The sequence below is a fragment of the Sylvia atricapilla genome, chromosome 6 (genome assembly GCF_009819655.1).
Source record: "Sylvia atricapilla isolate bSylAtr1 chromosome 6, bSylAtr1.pri, whole genome shotgun sequence".
Classification (NCBI taxonomy): Eukaryota; Metazoa; Chordata; class Aves; order Passeriformes; family Sylviidae; genus Sylvia; species Sylvia atricapilla.
In genome coordinates this window covers 38378680-38403029 of record NC_089145.1, presented here as the reverse complement: position 1 = coordinate 38403029, position 24350 = coordinate 38378680, and the positions used below count along the sequence as shown (strand labels likewise).

The following is a 24350-nucleotide window of genomic DNA, read 5'->3' as shown; positions in this document are numbered from 1 at the left end:
CAGGTGTACAACCTGTCTGGGTAGCTGAGGGTAAATATTCCTTTTCTTCCCTAACTCTTGCATAGTGTGGGATGGCAGAGCTGCCACCACTGAAGCAGCGTTTCCAAGTGACACAGAGAGACACAGGGGCTCCTCTGGATGTGACGAAGGTGTCAGATCAGAGGGCTGGAGCTCCTCTGACATGGGGACAGGCTGGGAGAGCCGGGGCCGTCCAGCCTGGGGACGAGAAGCCTCTGGAAAGACCTCAGAGCCCCTTCCAGGCCTAAAGGGACTCCAGGAGAGCTTGGGAGGGACATTGGAGAAGGGCATGGAGTGGCAGGACAATGGGGAATGGCTTAAAACTGCCAGAGGGCTGGGCTAGATGAGATTATTGGGAAGAAACTCCTGCCTGTGAGGGTGGTGAGGCCCTGGCACAGGGAAGCTGTGGCCGCTCCATCCCTGGAATTGTTCCAGGCCAGGTGGGACGGCGTTTGGAGCAATCTGGGATAGTGGAAGGTGTCCCTGCCCACGGCAGGGGGTGGAACTGGCTGAGCTCTGAGGTATTTCCCAACCCAAACCATTCTATGACATGCACAGCACGGAGTGGTGAAACCTCGTCCCCTCAGAGTCCGAGTTAAGGGACTCTCTCCTTCCTCTGGCACCTGCGTGCAGCCCCTGGGGGTGTCAGATGTGAGGGCCGGAACCTGCAGCACCAGTTCAGGACACCCTCCCGTCCCCTCCCAGCGCCGGGCTGACCCCGCCGAGCCGCGCAGCCCACGGAGGGCTTGAGGCTGACAGCGGCGCTCCTTCACACAGACAGCGACCGAAGCGAGGCGCAAGAGACCCCTGAGCGTGCCGGGGGCCAGGATCCGACCCTGCGCCCCCCATCCCGGCGCACCTGAGGCCCGGCGGAGCCGCTCGCTGCCTTCCCGGCCGTCCCCGGAGGGCGGGGGCCGCGCTGCGGAGCCCGTCCTGCGCCAGGCGGCGGAGGCAGAGCGAGCGCCCCGCCGGCACCGCGAGCTGCGGCGGCCGCGCTCCTCCTCCCCCTGCTCCTCCTGCTGCTCTCCTCCTCTCCTTCCTTCCCCCTCCTCCTGCTCCTGCCGCTGCTCCTGCCCTCCCGGCTGCGCTCGCCGTCCCGCCGGCCGCCCCGCGCGGCTCCTTCCCTCTATGGATGGGAAGGCAGCACCCAACGGCGTGGCCACCATCGAGGACAGGATCCTGCGCATCACCGGCTACTATGGATATTACCCGGGATACTCCAGCCAGAAAAGTAAGGCTCCCTCCCGCCTCTCCCGGCCCTTGAGGGGTGTGTGTGTGTGGGCAGAGCCCTGAGGGTGCCCCTGCCGCCCCCCGAGTGCTGCCCCATCCCTCGGGGTGAGTGTGGGGAGCGCGGGGCGCGGGGTGCCCGCTGTCCCCCGAGGGGACGCGGCGGCTCTGCGGCTGGAGACGGGGGTGGCGGCGCTTGGCCGCGGAACTTCGCGGCTCCGAGCCTCTCAGGGCTGGCGTTTCGGGGTTTATTTTTCATGTTCCACCCTTCCCACCCCCATCCCCGCCGGGGCGCGGGGGGTTTCGCTCTCCGCCTGCCCCGCGCCCGCCGCACCGGGAAAGTTTCGGTCCCGGTGGGTCCCCCCGGGCGGGCGCTCCAGCTCCTGAATTATTCATCTTCATCTCGAAACTAATGAGATTTTTCCAGAAAAGTGAGGGGTTACCGACGATGGGGGGGCTTCCTTCTTGCCGCTTTAATACCAGACACTTGTGGTTTAGGGGATTGGCGTTGGTTTGGGGTCTGTCCTTTTTTTGGTGTGCGTTCTCTTTATTTATTTCCCTTCAACGAAGACGCAGAAAATACAGCAGGTGATCCTTGGAGAAAGTCCCTTTTTTCTTCTTTCTTTTTTTTTTCCCCTTTTGAAGTTTTTAATTAGAAGCAGCGGGTTTCTAGCAGCTGGGAGAGCCTTAGTGGGTTTCTCTGGAATTCTGGCGGTCCCAGCACTCTGTTTGATGGGGAAAGTTTGGCTAATGAAAGAAATGATTCATTTTTACCACTAAGAAAATCGAGTTTATATTGTATTAGTAGTTGCTTTGCAGTTGGCAAAACTATAACATGCCATAGCTTAATGAACAGAAGAGGAATTGAGGTGAAGTGAGGGGCAAAATAAAGGAAAGATAAGGAGCCCACTTGGGTGAAGTGAGCACTAAGGAGCAGACTTTCTTCTGCATATTCCCCTTGGAATATTCTGCTTTCCAGAACAGCCTGTGCGGTACTCTCCAGCTCCAGTGCAATAATAAACCAAAACACAATTAATAAACTGCTAATATATATCAGAAAAATATACCTGTGGGCTTTTTATGATGGAGGAAAACCATGCATTGAAGCCGCCTAATAAATAGGAATTCCTCTGTGTAACACTCAGCTGAAAAATCAAAGTCAAGCCCAAGTCAAGCTGGTTTTATCTAGCTGTTATTTGTGGCACACTAACAGCATGACAGGTGTTATGGGCATTTGTTTGGTGAGGTCAGTTGGTTTTTCTGCAGTCTGAGGAGTTGGGAAGGAGCTCTGAACAATCTGGAGGTGTGGCTGTATGTCAGTCCAGGGACTAGTTAAGTCTGAGCCAGGTGGGACCTGTGTCCCAAATTCTGTAGTGGCTCCAGAGCATCTCTGCAGCGTGATTTACCAGAGAAGGGTGAGGATTCCCGCTTAATAGTTTGTTGCAAGTTTGCTTTGGTGGCAGCATGCAATTTTTCAGTCTGCAGCAATGCTCCCACTCTGTATCAAGTTATAGATCTGAATCCAGTGTCGTAAATCCAAGGGCTCTGTGTGGTGCAGTGGGAATGCCAGGAGAGCACTGCCTGGACAGAGGAAAGCTCTCTAAACCAGGTTCTGCAGATGCTACAAACTGCATCTGCTTAAAAATTAGAAAAAGCATGCCAGGAGTGACCAAGGCTTTCAGAAGTGCTGACTCTTGGGATTTTACTGCAAGTCTCCTGGCCTTTTGTGCCTTTCTGGCTGGGTTCTAAGGCAAAACAAAATGATCAGTAGCTCAGGTTTTGCTGTTTGAAGAAAATAAGCAAAATTTGTGGTTGTCACATTTAAAGAGGAAAATTGCAAGTGTGTAAATCAGAAGTATTCCAGTACTTAAATGCCTTTGGGTAAATGAAAGACATGAACCCCTTCTAAGCTGTGAGTGCTTTTTAAAGCAGTCTCCTAAGTTTTGGAACCATCATCATAATTTCTGGAGTGCTTGCAGTTGGCAGATGACTGCTTTATCCTCATGGCTGTGTGGTTTGCATTTATAAAGTACTTGAATGCTTCTGCAAAGGTGTTTTGGCCTTGCCCAGGATAAAACCAGGCATCCTTCAGGCATCATGAACATACATCCCCTTGGCACTCAGCAAGAGTCACTCCTGGAGATGCTGACTTGGAGTTCTTACCCTGTTCCTGTGTCTTGGCCAAAGTATTGCCTTTGAGTGGTGCTGCTTTGAAGTTCTGTTGACTGACAGTTCTTGTAGTGGCTAATTATTCACACAGATGCAGCACTGTAAACGTGCAAGGTGGGGAGTAGCCCTAAATATTAATGGATTTGATATCTCAGTTTATTTCAGTGAGAGCACGATTTTTGTCACCACTATCCAAACTCAGTTTTAGTTCACGTGGACAGTGCTGGTGGCATGTAGCGTGCTCAGAATTCCAGGTAGGTTGTGTCCATACCCTCCCCAGTGGCAGAGGAGCGCTTTTCCTGTCACATGCCCAAGCCTGTGGCACGTGCAGTCATCTGCTTGTGCTGTCACCTTGCTTCTGCCTGGCTCTGGAGCATGCCTGAGGATGAGCTGTTGTCCCCACGATGGCTTTGTGCTCTCTGCTTCAGAGGGCTGGCCAGGCACCAGCTGGGGGGACATGATTTGGGTGGTGACAGCCTGCTGATGGTCACCACCTTCCCTCAGGCTCCTCTTTGTCCCCAGCCTGCAGTGCCCAGCTGGGAACAGAAAGGTTCATTGAGGGAAGTTGAAGGCAGCAGTGGGTGGCTGCTGTTCTGCTCAATCTTGGGGGGTACCTGGAAGATGATAGGGAAAGCCCAAGGCTTTTGTGAAATGTGCTGGTGATTTCTATTCCTCTTCAGTGGATTGGCTTGTATTGCATGGTCTAACAGGAGATCATGCCATGGTTTCTGTGTGGGAAGGATGAAGACTGCTCACAAATAACCATGAAATCTGATGTTAAAACACTGTGGTGTTCAAGAGCTGTTATCACAAAGAACTGCAGTATTTTCTATTGACTTGCGCCTCATCGTCCATATTTTTGTGCATTAATCTACTTCAGACTTGGGATGTGCATGTGATGATTTTTAAATTAATTTTAAGTCAGGCACTTTTATGATTTTATTTATTCTTTAAAAAGTTGCTAGAGAAGGAAAATGCCTGTTTTATTTCTCTGTAAATCATCTGAATGAGCAGAAAAATGTATTTTGGTCTGGTATTTACATCCATGCCTATTGCAAAAATCCTATATCCTGCCTAATAAGAAAAAGGTACAATTTTTTCTCCCCCTCCACTTTGTGCTGAGATGGGAAGGGCTCTTCCTGATCCCAGTTAACTTGTCCTTGGGATGCATGGCTTGATTCTTCACTTCTTGCATTTCAAATGTGCAGACTGTGTATGAAGTATCTGGCTTTTGTGGGAAGGGAGGGGGGCTGTGTCTCTCTTCTAGCCAATTTCCTTGGAATTCATGGTTTCCAGGGCATGGTGCTGTTGTAGATCAGATGATCCATCCTCTGACCTGGGGCTGCACATGGTGCTCCTGTGTAAGCTCCCCTTGTCTCCACTTTTCCATGTGTGCAGTTTCATTTGGTCTGATGCAGATTTTTCATCTACACAAACAGTGGGAGACTGTTCCCTCTCCTGACCTTTGGTGTAACTTCTCATTCTTCTCTGACTTTTCTGCTGGCAAAACAATCATGTTTAGTGTCTCCAGGGTCAAGAGTACATATGAGGTTTGATTTTTTGTGGGTTTTGATTTTTGGTGGGGTTTTTTGTTTTTCTTTCCTTTTTCCCCCACTCTTTCCAACTGCCAACCCATCTGCCTTTCATCTCAGTGCTGAAACCTTTCTTACTTTCACACTACAAAGATCCTCTCCTTCAAGTCTGTCCTAACACCTTTTCTGTGCCTTCTGCTGAATTAAAACTGCTCCAGTCAAAGTTTCACATCTCTGATCTTCATCACCTTCACCAGGTCAAGTTTCTGCCTCTTTTGTCTTTCTGATGGAGCCCTTCCCACTATCCACAGAGCCTTACGTCTTGCAGGATGCCCTCAGCATCTCACATCTGCATTTCTGTAATGCTGTTTTCTCAGGCCTGGACAAGCACAGCACAACTTTACTGAAAATGCAGCGGTTCCTCACATGGGCCATCACCTTCTCCTTTTCATTGTGCTTGCTGAGCTTCTCTTAACTTGCGCTTGTGGCTGGAGGGTTGGGTTTCCACACCTGCAGGTTATGAACACCCATCTTGGTGAGGCCCTTGCTAGACTTTAAAACGAGTTCTTTTGGACATTATCCCATGCAGATTCAATTTCCCCTTTTTCTCTCCTTCAGGCCTGACCTGAAACCATGGAGTTGTGTAAGCTCCTGGAAGCAGAAGGTGCTGTCACGTGTCTGTGCAGCAGCAGGGCTGTGACATTGGGCTCACAGTGGGACACTGGGTGACCATGCCTCTGGTGGTGTGTGCCAGGGAGCTGAGGAGCCCTTACAGCAGTGCGTGACCTTAGCAGTGCTTGGGGAAATGCTGAACCTGTCCTTGCCATGAGCAGAGTGGCTGTCAGAAGCAAGCTGTGTGTTTTCCTACTCCCCTGCAGAGCAGCTCTAGCAAAGGTCTGTGGTTTAATTTGGCAAGTTCAGCCTCAAGTCAGCAAACTGAACCTAAGCACGTAGTTAAATCTGAACTTGCTTTAAGCCACCAGGCTTTCAGACTGCATTCGAAGTTAAGTCTGTGCTTAATTGCTTTGCCTTAATAAGACTGGGATTAAGGCATGCTGAGCCAGCATCAGTGGCTTGGCAATTCAGCTCTTGCTCCCTGTGTGGAGGAAAAGGCTGTGGAGGGAAAAGCTACCCCTGAAACACTGGAGAGAATTTTCTCCTGGTTATCACAGCAGCTGTGCCAGCAGCTCTGCTGCAGTACAAATCACATGGCAAACCCAGATCATCTCTGTGCTTACTGAGCACCCTGCCCTCCTGGTGGCTTGTCACTTCCAGCGAGAGGAGCAAAGTCTCCAGCTGCTCCCCCAGCAGTTCCCAGAGCCCTCGGTTTCTCCGTGCAGAGCAGGAACAATGGGAGGCTGGGAGGGGGGCACTCGAGGAAAGGTGCTTTGAAATTTGTGGTGGATGAGGCTGGTTTTGTCGAGCTGTGTTTGAGGAGTCTGGGAGGAAGGAAGCAGTCTGAATCTCTGTGTGATTTGAAGTCTCGGGGTTGTGTTGGCTTGTACCACTTGTGGCAGCTGTCCCTGTGCCACCTGGTAGCAACTGGGGTTGCAGGGACTCCAGATACAAGGCTAGCCTGGAATGAGATTTATTTCAAAGCCTTCTCTTTCCCCGTTGCACAGGGGTTTTCCATAGGAGGGCTGTGCCCTGGGAAGGGTGTGCTGCAGTGAGGACTGGATTGCAGATTGCCAATTTAACAATTTCCCCCACCCCAGCTCTGAGGCACAAGTGGATGTCATGGCACAGCATGCAGTCCTGTTGTAGTTGATTTTTCTCAGAGACTTGCTTCTCTGGGTGAAAAAAAAAGTATGGCTATACGTCAGCACTGGTAGCAGTAACTTACGAAGTAATTTCTTTCAGCAAAACAGATTTTATAAATGCTCCTTTGCTGACTAATATTGGCAAGACCAGGTTTGTTTTCTTTAGTGGAATAGGGCCAGGCTTTGTGTGGATTTCTGTTTGTGCTGGAAGTGGATGAGCTGGCAGACTTGCAGTGGTAGCTGGAGTATGGGACCTTCCTCTCACCTGGGGACATCAATTCTTGTCGAAGTTGAGGGGTCTCATTAGCTGGGAGGAGAGGAAACTGCTTCAGTCCTTGTCTTTTCCTCAGGGGCTGATTCATCCCCTTGGGGTGAAATCCCTGAGGAGCTCAGCTGTGGAACTGTGATAGTGGGCATGGATACAGTTCTGGACATCTGTGGGTAAGAAGGCTGAATCCAAATTGGGAAGGACATCATGGTGAGCAGGGCAGCGAAGAGCATATCCTTGCAAGAGGGGACTGATAGAGCTGGGCCTGCCTAGGCCAGGATGGGAACAGGGCTGCTGCTCCAAAAACATCGTGGGAGGATGAACAAGGAAATGTAGGGAAGAAGAGTTATTTAAACTGAAATTGCATGTTGGCACACAGGCGAATGGGTAGGAACAGGCCATGAATAAATTAAGGCTGGAAATTAGCAGAAGGCTGAGAGTAATGGCCAAAAATCTTGCACAGTCTTATGTATTTAAATAAGAATTATTTCCCAAGCTTTAAAGATGCCTCATAAAGACGTCTGCCAAGACTTTGAGAAAAATTACCCCTATTTGGCAGGGAAAATTGAGACAGTAAGATGGGGGGAGCGATGCTAATTTGCTAGAGGTTGTTCAGAACAAGCAATAAGTTTGATGGAGTGATCTCTGCCTCCACTGGTGATTGCACATCAAGTCTGGTGCTGCAGCTGGCCCAGTGCTAAGGGTGGAGGAAGAGCTCTCTGTAACTTGGTAGCTTTCTGCGTGTGTTCTCTGCCTGCTTTTGAGTTCCCTTGCCCTTCTGTGCGTATTCTCAGGTCACCCACGGTGATCCCAGGGCTCAGTGTTGAGCCCATTAACTTTATTGATGATCTGGTTGAGGAGTCGAGTGTCCCTTCAGTAAGTTCGTGGATGACACCGAGTTGTGTGGGAGTGTGGATCTACTGGAGGGCTCTGCAGAGGGCTGGATTGATGGGCTGAGGACAATTGTATGAGTTTCAGGAAGACCACTTGCCAGGTCATGCACTTTCGCCACAATAACCCCATGTAGAACTACGGGCTGGGGCAGAATGTTTGGAAAGCTGGAAAAGGAGCTGGGGGTGCCGTTCAACAGTGGCTGGACATGAACCCAGGTGTGCCCAGGTGGACAAGAGGCCAATGGCACCTGGACTGGGTCAGCAGCAGTGTGTCCAGCAGGACCAGGGCAGCGATTGTCCCTCTGTGCTGGGCACTGGCGAGCCCACACCTCAAGTGCTGTGTCCAGTTCTGGGCCTCTCATGACAAGAAGGACTTTGAAGGGCTGGAGCGTATCCAGAGAAGGAAACAGAGCTGGGAAGGGATGTAAAGAGTAAGTTATATAAAGAGTGACTGAGAAAGCTTGGGGGACTTGGCCTAGAGAAAAGGAAGCTCAGGGGGAAACTTCTCATTCTCATAGCTCCCTGACAGGAGGATGCAGCTAAGGAGGGATCAGACTCTGCTTCCAGAGAACCAGGGACAGGGTGGGAGGAAATGGCCGGAAGATGTGCCAGGGGAAGTTCAGGTTGGATATCAGGAAGGATTTCTTCATGCAGAGGGTTTTTAAGCAGTGGGGTAGGCTGCCCATGGAGGTGGTGAAGTCGTGTGCTCAAGAAACAACTGGACGTGGCACTCAGTGCTCTGGTGTGGTTGACAGGGTGGTGATTGGTCACAGGTTGGACTTGATCTCAGATGCCTTTTCTAACCTCAGTGATTCTGTGGTTCTGTGATTGCCACAGAAAGTCTTCCTGGCTGCCTGGCCCTCTGGGTGTTGGCTGGGATGGTGGCGCAGCTCCTGGTCCCCTCCTGCCTCACCTCACTTGCCCCTGGTTCACCTGAGGTGGCTTTAACCTTCCTCAACATGACATCATCATGGCTGCATGGAACTGCTCTTCCTTCTTTTCTTGTTTTGCCTAAAACTGCTGCACACAGCCCATGGGGACATGACCTGGACTTGCCGTGAGCTCCTCTGTGCTCTTCTGCAGTGCATGGAAGGGATACCCCTCATTTTCCAGCACTGTCTCCTTGAATTGCCTTCTCCATCTACTCAGGCAGGCCAGCAGCATACTTGGTCCTGGTTGAATGTGGTAAAATGATATTGCAAAGTGACAGATGGTTCTGGCAGACTTTTTTTCCCTCCAGTGCTTGCATTCCTGTTTTTAATAGTGGTTTTAAAGGTTTGCAATTATTTCTTCTGCACATTTGGAAATTGATGGGCTTTTGCTCAACTGCTTGCATGGGAATTCACCCATGAAAGTGAACTTACTGTTTGTGGAAGGATTGGTGGCAGGAATTTTTCACATAAACCTGCTGCTGAATGATCACAGCAATGAATAATGAAAATGCCTGCAAAAAAAAAAAAAAAAAGTCAGTGTCTCTATGGCAAATGTGAGAATAGGGTGGGGGGAACAAGATGCAAAGTGCTTAACTGAGTGGTTAAATTATTTACCAAGTGGACCAGCTCTACTTAGTGAGACTGAAAATTGTTTTTTCTTGTGGTGAGGTGAAGTGAGACTCCCTGGTGGCCAAAGGTTTGGGCTGGCCCTGTGCAGAGTGGCAGATTTCACTGCAAGGAGGTAGAAGCTGCAAAGTTATGCTGAGCTAATGCCCAGGGTATGGCTTTCACAGAGCTGTAAGTGAGAGCAGCCCCTCCAGTGCCAGCAGTGAATTTATTCCAAGGCATGCAGGATGTGCTCAAGTGACAGGCTTTTGGTGTGTCTGCCACACAAAGACCTTCCTGTTAGTTATTTAAAGACATACTAGTTCTTCCTAGACCTCCCTTGCAAATACTTTTGGTAAAATGGACTTACCCTCTCCTGCATTCAGCTGGGCTGGATCAGGGGTAGCAGAGTTAGAAAGTGAGAAAGGTGCTTCTGCTCTTCCTTTTTGTGGAGGCAAGGAAGAAGATGATGATTTGCTGCTGTTCTCAGGCAAAGGAGGAGGTTTTGGGTCCAGAGTGAAAAATGATGTTTCCTACTGATTCTGGAAATCTGAATTCTTTTCCTTGTCTCAAAGCTGTCCATTCTGTCTGATACAAGAAGAGCTCCCACACCTGTTTTGATTCTTATTTAAGTTCCAAGTATATTTTGGCGGGAGAAGAAGGGAGAAGCAAACACCAGCATGGCAGCTCATGGGTTAGTAAAACTCCACTAAAACAGGTCTCCCAGATCCACTTTTAGACCAGTTTTAGTCTTGGCAGTGAACTCTCCATCCAGAGCGAGAAAGACATTGTAGCTTGAGGCTAACCTGGTGACTCCACCAGTTTTATTCCTTCTTGCTGCTTGTAGCACAGAACTGAGCAATTTCCTGCTGAAACAATATGTAGTACAGCTCCCCCTCATTCCATGTAGTCTGAGTCTTCTGGAGGGACTTCTGGAACTCACACACCTCTGTTATTGATGGGGTAGTTGGTGACTTCATGAACAAAAAACTTTCCTGCTGGGGACTGATTTTTCCTGGGATTCCTGGGACCACAACTCTTCAGGCCCTTTCCAGCTGATGGGCATCATACACCTGAATGTTCTAAGGACAGCACTGGAGTCATCTGTGCCTGTGTAATGTAAGCATGAAACAAGGCTGGAACACATGTTCTCTGTTGAGGAAAGAAAATTAGTCCTCATGGTGTGATTTATATTCTGCATCTTGAAGTCAGATGACACAGTTGTTATAAAGCAGTCGACAAGTGCAGTTATTGCAACCCTTTTCATTTACATATCTGAGTCCTGGAACTTTAAAATCCTTTCTTAGACAAAGCATGGCACGTGGAGTGTGCAGCCCTGGAGTTGTGTGGGTGCAGATTGGGGTCTTTCTCTGCAGTGCCAGAAATAACCTGTTGTGTGATACGTTACAGGGGCTAAGATTTGTAGCAGCTTGTGTGCAAGTGAGATGCTTCAAAGTGCTTCACCAGAGGAAATTCTTCAGTGCTGACAGCATGGATAGCAGGAAGGTGAACTTTCTGTGGTGTTTCTGTGCCATGGTTTGGACTTCTCCCTGAGGACGGTTGGTTATATGTGTGAGAAAGCTTTTGTTCAATGCTAGGTACTGAGTGAGGCTGCTGACACAAAGACCAGGTGGAAAATGATTTAACTTAGCATTTACCAGGGACATATTTGATGAAATTTTGCATTTTCCTATCAATTTTTCCTTCTTTCCAGAGTGGGATGGAATGAGGAAAAAAAAAAAAAAAGAAAAAAAAAAAGAAAGAAGGGAGGAATCAGATAAAAAGAAAACAAAATATTTCAAGAACATTTCTGCTGTGGGAAAAGAATCGAGGTCTGAAATGTAACTAAAGAAGTACCACGTTTCACGTGCATTGGAAAACAAGCCTTGGAGGAAGGAACAAAAGGCATTTTTCAGCTGAAAGACTGAGCTGAGCTGCTGTTGCTGTGCCAAGCCATATGTGTCCTGTTGAGGTGATTCATCCATACAAGCCCTGCCTTCTGTCCCTCTTCTTGGGGGGCCCTGTGGCAGCAGGCACGGGTTTGTGTGTTGTTGTGCCCCACAAAGCAGGGAGCACTGGGCTGATCTCAGTGTACAGGAGAGTCCACAGCTGTCCTCTGACCTCCTCATGGAGCTCTGTGTCCAGGAATATTCATTCCTATGTTCATCTGCTCTGGGATGAAGCCCTGACTTTTGTTCAAAGAGTCAGGAGTTGTCCTTCTACCCGTAAGTGCTCTGTAGCAGGGGAAAGTGGTGAGGAGGCTGCTTAACTGGGTTTTCCAAGGCATTCTGTTTGTTTCAGTACTTGAAGGGAAGTTAATTAGATCAAATTAGGGCAACTCTATTTCTAGCTGGGGTCTGTGCAGTGTTTTTGTGCACTTCTGCTTTGAAGTTAATTCAGAGCAGCTGTTTTGAGCATCCTGGTGGAGACAGGCGACCCCAGCTGTGCATTTAGAGAAGGCAACCAGAAGAAAAGGTGTCTGCATTTGAGCAGAATCAAGAGAACTTCCTTAAACTTAGGTATTCACACCGTGCATGTGTGCAGCAGTGATTCCTCTGAGAGCCAAAGACTCTTGGGCAGACCTGGAAATACCACTGGACAGTGAGTGTGAAGTTGCATTGCTCTCAGATTTTGTGTGCCTGACTTTTAGAGGCACTGCCTCCGGAATGCGCACCTTAATTATTACTGGTATAAAATATTGATGCAGTTTAGTGAAATTTTGTAGCACTTTGTGGAGATAAGAGATTCATTATAGTTTTGCTTTGGGAAGCCAAAGAAAAGTGGGTGGAGCAGCTTCTAGATTTTCCCTGTGTAGGGGAATGGAGGGTAGAAGAAACCTGTCACTGTTGTTTTACACATTATTAACAGGTGTTGGCTTTGGCCTCTATTTTAGCTGGAATCTCAAATTTGCTGTATGAACAGTAACTCAGTTGGCTGGGTTCAGATTTGCTTTTAGATACAAGGCTGCTCCCAGACATGGGATGTTCACAGCTGAGAGTGTTTTTGGTTTAGTTGCAGACAAAACGAATGCCCTTTTAAACATGATTTTCTGACAAACACGGCATTGGAGAACAACATCAAGGTTCTGAAAATTTTCAATGCCTTTTTTTTTCCTCTCCACGGTGAAGCAGAGTGATACCTGGAAAATGATCACCTTAAGGCAGGAGAATCCTCTGGTGCTTTAATAACTGTTGCCCTTCACGTCCTCTCTGTGGATGATGGATGGTGTGGGGCTGCCTAAAGCAAGTAATCTCACTCTGTTCATGATCCCCAAGTTTTTCTGTTTCCCTACTTGGTACTCTTGAGCAGAAGCTGCAGTTTAGAGCAGCCTGAGTTGCCAAATATCCTCCTTGCACATAAAGACAAGATTCACAGGACTTCATTTGAAGGTTACAGCCACCTTCTGTCACGTTCAGGTGTCTCTGAAAGCCAGCTGGAATTGTACAGTGTAGTTTGAACTGACTGTGTAGACGCTGGATCTTCTGCTGTATTTATGATTTCCCTGTGTATTTTGGTGACTTAAGCCACTCTCCATGGTCCTGACTTTCCTTTTCATCCTATCAGCCTCCCTTCTCTCCCTGCCTGTGGTGTTAGACTGCGCTGGTTGAAGGGATGATCTGAAAGGAAATTTATTTGGTGCCTTTGATGTGCAGAGCATTTTTTTTTTTCTTTATAGGTTATGAACAAAAATTGTATTCCCCAACTGAAGAATACATGATTGCTGTTCCCAGCATTCCTCTGAGAACAGGCTTTGACATCATTCATACTCTATAATTCATGATATTTTTGTAGCAGTCTGTTCAGGTCTGCAAGAGAGTGAAAGGGATGATTTGGAAAGGCAGGAATCATCCTGTGCCTTCTGGTAGGTCTGTGACCGAGCAGGTTCTTGCTCTTCGGAGTTGTTACTGGGTCTCTTTTATCATAGTATCATTTCTCTTTCTCTTTGGAGTTGCTACTGGGTCTCTCTTTTATCACAGAGTCGTTTTTTAAAGGATGATGTTGTTTTCCTTAATGTAAGCACTTGCTCCTTGTCAAACACATCCTCGTATGCCCCGTTAGGACTTTGCGCCTCGTTCCGGGGTGTTTTAAAAGCAGATTACAGAATGTCTTGTAACTCATCAGCTGCTGGTTTTTTTTAACCTGGTTTCTTAAGGAAACAAGGCTTATGTGAACACCATCTCTCTCCCCCTACTCCCTACCCGTGTAGCTTTTGAATCTGTTGGCCAAATCCAAGTAAAATTACCAGGAATGAGAGAGCACTATAGGTGCAAAGCCCTGATGGACCTTATAAAAACACAGCTAGAAATAAGGGGCTCTTGGTTCTCCAACAGTGGAAAAGCTGTAGGATTACCTTGTTCCTAGAGATGAGATGTGCTGCATGCAATTTTTGGGGATCTAAAGAGGCATCTAGTTAACATCCAACTTCAGACAGTGACCAACAGGAGATGTGCAAGGAAGAGAATAATGGAGGTTCCTGGTACATTTCTGTCCACCACTGATCTGTGCTTTGAGAAGTTCTTGGTGTTTGTCTATTGTAGTAGCTTTTAATGGCTATTTATTCCATGAATTTGTAGGAATGTGACTTTGTCCATTTCGCTGTTGTAGGATTTCTGTGTTGCTGCTTGCTCTCTGGGTGTGGCTCTTCTGCTGAGGAATGAGGGCAACTCTCATAAAATCTTGGAGGCAGGTCCTTCCCAGCCCCTGATTTTGTGGAGAGAGAGGAGGAGAGGGAGAACAAAACGTTGGCCTGTTAACTGTAAATAAACATCCTGTGGAGCTAACACATGTTTTATTTCATAATTCCCTCCAGCACAAAGATACTATCCTGGGAGGAAAGAAATTGGCTTTGGACTGTTTGGCTGCTTCCTCAGGCTGTAGTGGGATGCCAGGAGCCTCACGGGGTACACCTGCCTTTGTTTGGGACTTTGAGATGATGCAATGAAAAAACATGAAATGATGCCAAAGGACAGTTTCAGGTTTTGGTTTGAAATTCAATGAATAAAAGATGAATTTTCAGAACCACAGCTATTGGTAAAGATCTGTAGAACAGTGCAGGCAATGATTGTGAACACTTTGCAATTTTAAAAAATGGAGAGAATGGAGTTGTTTTATTATGGCTACAGAAAATGTTATCAAATATTCATGATGATCATCTCCTTTTATTTGAAATAATAAATCCAAGGTTAATTTTGTACTTGTAGAACACTGATGCCTGACTGTTGGCCCCTTATTTCTTCACTGGTGTAAGGTAATGATAATATTTAATATTTTATCTACTTTGGAAGGATGTTATTAGGCTCACAAGTATGTCATGGTGCCCAGAGAAGGAAAAGTAAGCTTCTCCCTCTTTCTCCTGCTGGTTAGGGAGAGGCTTCTGCAGACATTTCAGAGTCCAGGGAAAGAAAACATTGTGCTCAAGAGGGCTCATATAAAGCATAAAATTTTGTCTGTAGATGAATTTAATGTTCAGTGTAACTATGAGGTTTAAAACAGGCAATAAAGAAATGCTAACAGTTCTGATTATTTTAAAGGCTAAGTCCTTAAAAATTGTTTTTATCACCCATGCCATCCGTCGTGTTGCCAGTTGGGACATTTGTGACCTGTGTTGCACATTAGAATTTGACATTGTGGTGACTGCACTGAGCAAGAAAATATGCACCAGGGGTTTATAAATAGGATTTAAAGCAGCCATCCCATGATTGCATTTTATTATTCTACTGTATGTGTTTTTGTTATTTATTTCCCCCCCAAATGAATGCAAGTTTTCAATATCACCATGTGGCGACAACACGAAGACTTTTTAGTCACTGCTGCTGCACAAAGTATTGTAAAGTCTGACATCCCTTTGAAGAACTGTTCTTAGCCACGGCTGCTATTTTTATTTTGGAGTTGTTCTCTGTGGAATATTTTTTATTTTGTCCTCTCATGACCTGAATTTTCAAAACATTTTCAAATAAATCGAGGTCTTTCCCTTTCCTGTGTTTTCCCCACTCTTATTAACTTTTACTGGACTGTGTCTTCAAAAATCTAGTTGCAAGTCTTTTTCCCTTGAACTCCAAGGAGTCTTTAGAGAAACATCTGCCAGAAGCACTGACCTACAAAATCTATTAGGCTCTTCCCACTGGTGTGAAGCTCGTTTATATAATGCTGCTGGATGGAGTGGCTCTGCTCTGGAGATGAAATACAAAATTCAGTTTTGCTTTCATAAGCATAGGTGCAAAGAAGTGGCTGATATTGAGATGATGTTAAAGTGTTAAAGGTTGGATGTTAATTGTGATCATATATAACTTACCAGTTGTAATGTGACAAAGAAGGGTGTCAAAACCAGGGGAATTAGTTCTCCAAAGATAAATGCTTCTTCCTTCTGTTGCCGAGCAAAGCAATAATTTAACGTATAATTAATCAGGTTGATTAATCTTATTATAAACACAGAAATGTAAACAGGTGATGGGGAGCATATAATTAGATGACTATAGATTTTCATAAATTATTTGATGATCTTTTGAGTTTAATGGTTACAGATAAAACTGGCAACTTATTCACACTGTATATTTTTTTATAAATATTCTGATAATGGGAAGTACCAGAAGTTTATCCCTTTGCCCTCTGAAAGATGTTCCAGGGGTGGAGATGCAAAGGCATCTGCTCCATCAGAACATAAAAGTGGAAGCAACAGGGGAAATAAAATGTCATGTGCATGAAGTGGATCGCAGGAAAAGGGGAACCAGCCCATGAATTTGAACTTGCACTTGCCTGGCATGGACCTGTGAGATGAGCGGAGAAAGTTCTGAAATTTTCCTCTTCGATTTTGGGGATTTTGGCCATGGTGACATTTCACTCAAACTTTATCCCCACTGGATGAGTGAAGTTAAAGCACAGCAGAGCCCATAATCTTCACTACACAAGGAGTAGTATATAGAGTGGCTAGTATTATATCCAGCAGCTGGGGGCTGTGTGAGCAAGGAGATGCTCAGAGCTGGAATAATTTGAAATGCAGTCTTTGGTACAAATCCAGACCCAATTTGGCCTTTGCCTCAAGGTTGGTGAAAGGATGCCTTTATCCTACTGCCCCAGCGCCTATTTTTAAAGCTATGTGTGTCTCCATTTTATTTTGGAGGAAAGTTTTCTTATTCTCTTTGACTTCTTGGACAGTCATCATCTTTATCTTTTTGAAGAGACATTGTAAAGCTGTGAATCCCTTCAGTGCCATCCCCCCGGGAGCCTTGGCATTTCTGAAGTGGGCTGGGGGATGTGTCCCAGACACATTAATAAAGCTCCCCATCATGAAGTATCAGGAGGAGCTAACAGAATATTTATGTCTGCTTGTTCCCTGACCTTCCATAATTGCCTCTGATTATTCTATTACAGCAGAACATTTTAAAGTAATTGTAGAGATCAGATACAAGTGTGAAGCCACAAAGGCTGTCCTGAAACTTGGCAAAATCGTGGACAGGCATCCAAATTGTGAGTCAGTCTGCACGGATCATTCTTCTCAAGCAGGATGTTACCCAGGCTGAATAATGATTTGTCCCTCCAATGAAGTTACATGGTGAAAAGTGGCAGACCCTGACTTGATTCTTTGATATTTTTGCCACCAATGCAGATTCCAGAGTCAGGAGTTTTGACTGTCCACAGTGTTTGGGATTTTTTACAAAAAAAAAAAAAAACCTTTACAGAAATTGTCCTTGGTAAGTTCTGCGGTTTGAGCAGTGATCATCTGGTAAGCACATTGCAGAGCTGGCAGAGGTATGGAGAAATAACTTGTTTCTTAGTGGGCAGGGTCAGCTGAATCATTCTCAGTGGATACATGTCTAATCCATTTTGAAAACATCTCTGGTGGGGATTGCCCACCTTCCAGGCATTCTGTTCCAGTGCTTCATTTACTGTGGTTTTCTCATGACAAAATCTTTCTTGCTCTAGTTCAGACCCAATTCTTGTCCTAGTATCTTGTGACTGGTCTCCTCCTCTGCAGCAATATCTTACAGACCTCAGAAACGTTTTTCTTGTTTTCCTTCATTTTTACTTAACAAACCAAATTATTCCTCTCATTCCAAGTAGTCATTCTTTCTGGAAAGTTGCTTCTTGTCTTTATCTTCTGAAGTCTATGCAATAGCCATCGCCTTACTTAAAATTTCATTCCTCAAATTGGACTTAGGTCTTCAGTTGATGTTTCACCCATGTAGCCTTGCAGAAAATAATTACTTCATACCCTTGATGTACAATGGATTGTTCACCTCACTTCTGTGTCTGAATTTTTGGCAACTGTATAAAAAGTGATGCAACTTCAGCCCAGGGTTTCCTCTAAACTTCCAGTCCTCTTCCAGAAAACTGCAGTTGTTCCCTGAACTGTCTGTACAGCTGATCCTCCACTTATTTGGGAATAAACTTTCAGTTTTGCAAATAATTCTTTATTCAGGTGATTTCTCCATGTTGTTAAAATCATTCCAGTTCTTTCTTCAGTGTACTTGGAGCCTTCTTGTTTAATATAACTTCAAGCAAAATGATTAAGCTCCTTATTATGGAAATAACAAATGCTAAAATGGCCCTCACTTAAAATCCTTTCTCCTGACAGGACCCACTGGTGACAAGCCCAGGGCTGGCTCTTGAGCACTTTTCCTCCTGGTTAAATTGTTTCCCTGTCATGTCCTGCTGGGCAGTGTCAGGAGCTGTCCTGGCATCAAGATCTATAATGTCTCATGTCCTTCACTATTCACCAAATTGTAATTCTGTCATGGAAAGAAATGACATTACTCTGATGGGATTTAGTCTCAAGGAAGCTCTGACTGGCATTTTCCTGGTTTCCTTTACGTGTATCCTGCTGGATTATTTGGTCTGGTATTTTGGTGGGAACAGAGGACATGGACTGCTGGCTACATCCGACTGCTCCTATTTGTTTTCTATTCAAGTTGGTATCTTTCCACCCTTTTCCAATTTCTTTCTCCAACTTAGCATTATCAAAGATGTTTTGGCAACCTGCTCTAGTGGAAGGTGTCCCTGCCCATGACAGGGGGCTGGAACATTACGGTCTTTAAGGTCCCTTCCAAACCCCTTTGTTTCTGTGCAGCTCCCTGTAACGTTTTTAAGCTAAATTTAAAAACTCCATTGATTTCCCAAAACTGAGACGAGTGCTTTTTATACCAGACGAAGTTGTTGATATGAAATGCATCCTGGAGCTCCAGACAGGCCTTGGTTTGGTGCCACCTTGTTACTCCTCAGGATTTACTGCTTCACAGAACAGTGACTGCAGAGCCACATTAAAGATACAATTTTTCATTGCTCCATTAAGAATTTAAAATATATATGTTAAGATAAGGTGGCACTTTTCCTTTATGTTTATGAGGAGATCAAGGCAAAAGCTGGGCAGATAACGAGGCAAAATTTTTGGCCAAGTTGTCAGTGACTTTGAAACGATCTTTGCAATTTTTGTTATATTTTTCTCCAGAATTTTGCCAGTGCTTGGGAAGTGAAGTCATGTCAGCATATTGCTCACAGATGGTGACATTGTTAGATGTGGTATATGGCAAGCAAAGGCTCAGGTACCACTCAGAGTTAGATTTAAATGCGTTGTAAACACTACCCTGACCTTGGCACAGGTTGAGAAATTCACCTACACAACAAATTACAGTAGACAAAAGGAATCAGGAAGGAGAAACTGTTTAAATACCAGAGGAAATATGTTTAATGGTCCTAAGGAAGAAGTACTGTGTAGTAGTGTGAGTGTTCAGGAGATTGTTTGAGTTTGTCTAATCCAGGCCATCTTGCCTGCTCCCTTTTGGCCTGTAGCCTTGGGAATTCAAGAATATCCATTAAACAGCAGATTGGTCCACCAGCCGAACATCTCCCACTTCATCACTGCCTGAAAATGCTGCTGAGTTGCACCAAGATCTGCAGCTGTATCCATGGGAGGTCTGAGTAGTGAAGGGGCTGGAATTTGAAGCCAACACCAGGCCCAGGGCTGAAAATTCTGAATGATCTGTGATTAGGCTGTAAAGGACAAGAACAGGGAGCAGTGATTCCTGGGGTTAGGTTAGATCAGGCTGATGGCAGATCTACCTAGAAATGATATCTAGGAGGAAGTCTCCCTGTGGCCACACAGGGAAAGGACCCAACAAGCTGAACTCTTCATCCTTTGCCACATTCCGAGCCCCAGCTGGATAGGTCATCATCACATTCCTTTCTGAAATTCATGAGGATTAGTTTTTAAGCTCATAATCATCAGAGTGTGTCTTCTTAGTGTGACTCACTAATATTTTAAGGTTCCCTTCCACCCCCTAGTTCTTTGTAAGTGAAGTGCTGCATTCTTGGTGGCCTAACTTTGGTTTAAGCTTCAAAATCCTTGCACAACTCAAAGGGGGGATCAAAATTTCTATGTGCCCTAGTCTTACTCTACATGGTGTGGAAAAGCTGCCTCAAATAAGCTGCCTGCTGACTTTTGTCTTCTCTAGAACCATCTTTTTTTTTTTTTTTTTCATTGAGTCTCAAAGCTTGAGTTTTGCATGTTAGTGACAAATCCTTTGTGACTTTGGCGTCTTGGGAGATGGAGAACCAGCTGATGAAAAGTAGAGTCTTGCTGTCTGCCACATGGTTTAGAGAGAGGCTCTGATTCTGGCAGAGTTGTCTGTGGGTTGGATATTCAGCTATTAGTCAGGTTCTAGAGCTGGGTTCCTGACTCAGGCAAAACCACTGAAAGAAATGGGAATGTTGTCTGGTGACAGGGCTGCAGAAGTAGCCCTTGGTCTATATTTTCCCCTCCCTGCATTTTGTCTTGTTTGAATCTGCTTGCAAATCGACTGCACTTACCAGTGCATAAAGTGAGTTAATTTTGATCTTGGCCTGTACTTGTTTGCCGGTACTCATCCATCAGTCTGTGTTTGTTTCTTTTGCCCTGCTCAATGGCCATTTCTGTAGATCTAACTTGGAGACTAGGAAGACTAAAGCTGTGAGAGCAGATCACTTGGGTGTGCTCAGGTTTTGTCTGCTGCTTTGTGGAGTGTGTTGTTTGAGTTCTTTGTAGAAAAGCAAACAGCTGACTAATAACTTTAAATGTTATATACTGTTTCAAAGTGATTGCAGCACTGTTAATTTAGTGATCACAGGAAGACAGGACTGTTGTGTGAAATTAGAGAGGGTTGTATCTTTCTTATTTTCTTTTATCTGAGAAAGCAGGAAAGCCTATTCTATTAGTTTTTTCTAGAGCAGCAATATGTTCTTATCTTAAACATGCCATGTAACATAAATAATTAACCACAAGGATTAAAAATAGAAATAAATATAGGTTAGTAATCTTGTGTCTAGATGAATCCTCTCTCCATTAAAAAAAAAATACAGTGTTACACCAGTGTATACCTTCTGTGAGTGAGATCAAAATTAGATCACTGACTATTTAGGTGCACTGTCTGTATTTGACAATTCTCATGTCTCGGTGCTTTTCAAAAGACTGCTGGAGCCTATTTATAGCACAGATTTTGAGCATCTGACACATAAGCTCCTGTGGACAGTCAGGTTAGTTTTTAGATGCAGAAAACACAGAGTTTGCTCAAGTTGAAAGCTCTTTTTTTAATATTGCCTTGTTAAGCTGTCACCTTCTCTTCCAGGCTGGGAAATGTGGCCATTTGTGAGCTTGGGATCAGTCTGAAGTAGCTGCTTATGAATAACTCCTTTACAGCATGGGAATTTATTTCAGGTTCACACTGATGAAACTGGGGATCAGAGCCTTGGGATACACAAACACTTCAGAAACAGAGATCACTTTTAGACTGCTTTGTGGTAACTTGGAATTTAAATCGGCTTTGAACAAAAATATCATCTGCTATCTGTGCAGGACAAGGGAGAATGGTTTTAAACTAAGACAGGAAAGATTGAGATTAGATTTTAGGAAGAAGATCTTTACTTAGAGAGTGCTGAGGCCCTGGTACAGGTTACCCAGAGAAGCTGTGGCTCCCCCTGGATCCCCTGCAGTGTCCAAGGCTAGGTTGGATGGCGCTTGGAGTAACCTGGGACAGCAGAAGGTGTCCCTGCCCATGGCACGGGGACTGGAGCAAGATAATCTTTAAAGTCTCTTCCAACCCAAACCATTTAGTGATTCTGTGAATTCTTGAATTCTTGAGGACTTGCAGGTGAATTTCCTGGTGGCTAATAAGGGAAATGAAATGTATTCTGCATTGTTCCAGCTGTGTGGAATCATCTGTTAATGATTTTACTCCTCATTAATCTGACACACATTAAAGAAAACATGATAAATAAATAAAAGAAAGGTCTGCATTTTCTCCTCTATGGGATTTCTCTACTTGTCTATTCAGATCTAATTCATGCAGGTCTAATACATCCAAATTTCCTAGTGTGTCTGCTTGGAAAGCATGTGGGAAAAGAAGTTTTGATAACTCCTAGAATGAGCCTCCTAGCTATCACTGAACCTCTGATGTCTCTCTGAATTTTCATGAGGATAGGTCTACCTTGGGACCACTTCTCAAGTAATTACCTTCTCTGGTAGTTTCACTCCAGAGGTCTCCTTCACATCTGAGCTTTGTGATCTGCCAAGATGAAACAGGAAAGTAAAAGTTTAAAATGCCTTTGGTGTAAGCTCTGCTCAACCTTTACTACTTTTGGTGCTCACCTGCACCAGTGAAAAAGAATCCTACCTGGACTGGAATTTTCCTAGGAAGCTGTGAAGAACCTCCAGAGCTGCTGGATTCTGCTGTCATCAGTGCCATTCTTAGATTCCAATGGTGTTTGATCCAGGGAGCTCTTATCTGGTCAGGATTCCCTCACTGGGTTCATCTAGCAGCTGGATCAGCTGGGTCTGTGTAAGTGTTCCTAAAGCCTTGGGACTGATAGATTTTTAAGGCCAGAAGGGATAATTAAGGTTAATCTGACCTCCTTTATTTTTGTATTACCTTACATAAAAATAGCCATTATTATGTGGTCTAACATTTGCTATATAAACCAAGACATACATAGTAATATAATTTTAATGTAAATGTATTAAAACCACAGTACAGCTGTCAATTTTTCTGTGAGAAGAATCTAAGCTATGAGAAATCCCTGGAGAATCTCTGGGTGTAGTTGGACTCAGTTTCTGGATCTTGGCAAGGGAACATGAAATTTTATGCCTGAAGCTTGCTGTGAACATGGACACCATGCTTAGCTCCCAGCCTCCCATGCTTGGACAGAAATTGGTCGATTTCTGCTCTGGGGAAAGTCATTGCAAGCTCAAAGTGAATATTTACAGATAGCAATCAGTGGGAAAGAGAGGACAATTATTTTTAGTCATGTGATTAAATGCAAACTGTTCCATAGTTTCCAGGCTTGTTCTAGCACCTCATCCTTGGTGTGTTTCTGAAGTGAAGCAGAGCTTGCCCATAACTCACCTTCTTTTAGCACTTATTTTTGACCATAGTTATGTGATTTAGTTGACAGACTATCTCTGAATGAAATTTTGATTTCATATTCTAAATATAAAAAGGTACCAGCCTTGGTGAGAAATTCTGGTTATCTTTGCACTTTAATTCATGAATAACAGTGGCAATCGTTGGAGATCTTTTCCCTTGGTTTTACCCGGTGAAAACCCACAGATTTTAATGGAATTATTGGGGATTTGTCCTGCTGCAATTGAGATAACCCAGCCCATCTGTTGCTTGCTCTTTCCTAAACATATCTTTTGTTTCAGTCAATGCATCTCGTCTCAGAGCACAAAATCATTAAACCAGAAACTTAAAATCCTAGAAGATAATGCAGGTTGGCTAATTTTCATTTTTAATTCCACTGACCTTGACGAATACCAGTTTTTATGTTATCCTTGTTTACTAAAGCTTTTCTTGCCCTTAATCCTCTTCAGTGTTTGTAGGAGAGATGCTTGTGGATAGGCAGGAGGTGTGGGCCTTCAGCTAAAGCTGGAATGGTGATAGATGTTGTCCATGGGAATGGAAAATCTCTATTGATTGGGGTTTATACTAAAATCTGATCATAATGAATAAAAACCCAATAAAACCACACCAAAGATGAGAAGTTTTGAAGTGTTTCTTTGCTATTTTGCCTTTGATCAGTCTAAATCCATCTGTGTCGAAGTATTTCATCATCCGTTCCTGTCTGTTTTACATACTGCATTGCACATCCATCCAGGATAAGAATAATGCAAGGAGAACTGCAAGGATCCAGCTGTTTGTTTATAGTAGAAATTATTCTTTGATACTGAATTAATTAGTTCTTAATGCGGATCAGACTGATTTTTATAAACACTTGGAAAGAAAGGACAGAGCGATGACAAAAAAATTAACTGGTTATGAAAGAGTTGAAAAAACAAGACAAAAATGCCTTATAATTTTGCAACACAGCAAGCTTTTTTTTCTCCAGCAAATATGAATTGTTTAGAAGTGTTATAAAGAGAACTGCATTTACTTCATGCTGTCTGATTAGAAGTTTTGGCCTTTTATATATTTCAGCTTGGTATGTTTGCCAAGCACTCTTATTACTTCAATCAATTTAAATTTGCAAGACTGATGATCCTGACAGAATCCATTGGCACATCATGTGATCCTGGAAGCTAAAAATACCATTCTCTATGGGGCTTGCTTATTTCATGCTTCAAAGCCTAAGAAATATTCGGTTTAGGAGAGGGGAAAAAAGAGAGAAAAAAAGAAGTTTGCACTTTGTGCAATACCAGTAACTTCTTGAAGGAAAAAATATCTGGTGCTTTTCATGGAATCTTTGGGATGTTTTGTTGTTGCAGTAGTGAGCTGTGAGTTGTTTTTTAGAAGTGCCTGGATACAGAAAACATCCCCTCTACTGGGGCATGAGAGGGTGAGAAGAGCAAGGAGGGTGAGACACACTCCCAAACCTGCCTTTCAGCAGGGGTAGGAATAGGAGCAGCTCTCATGTCTGTTTTCCTTAGTCCATGCTGCCAAGCCTCATGTCTTCATTAACTAAACCATGTTACCCTGTCCCAGATG

At 44.8% G+C, this 24350-nt stretch overlaps 1 protein-coding gene across 1 annotated transcript in view; it reads left to right on the top strand.

The window, feature by feature from the left end:
• Positions 1–1103: 1103 nt before the first annotated feature.
• The window catches only part of SLC35F4 (solute carrier family 35 member F4), a 111127-nt gene continuing 87880 nt past the window's right edge, over positions 1104–24350 (top strand). The window contains exon 1 of the mRNA XM_066321582.1: positions 1104–1249. Within this exon, the coding sequence (XP_066177679.1) occupies positions 1147–1249 (103 nt within the window). The 5' untranslated portion in view covers positions 1104–1146. The remainder of the gene's footprint in view (positions 1250–24350) is intronic.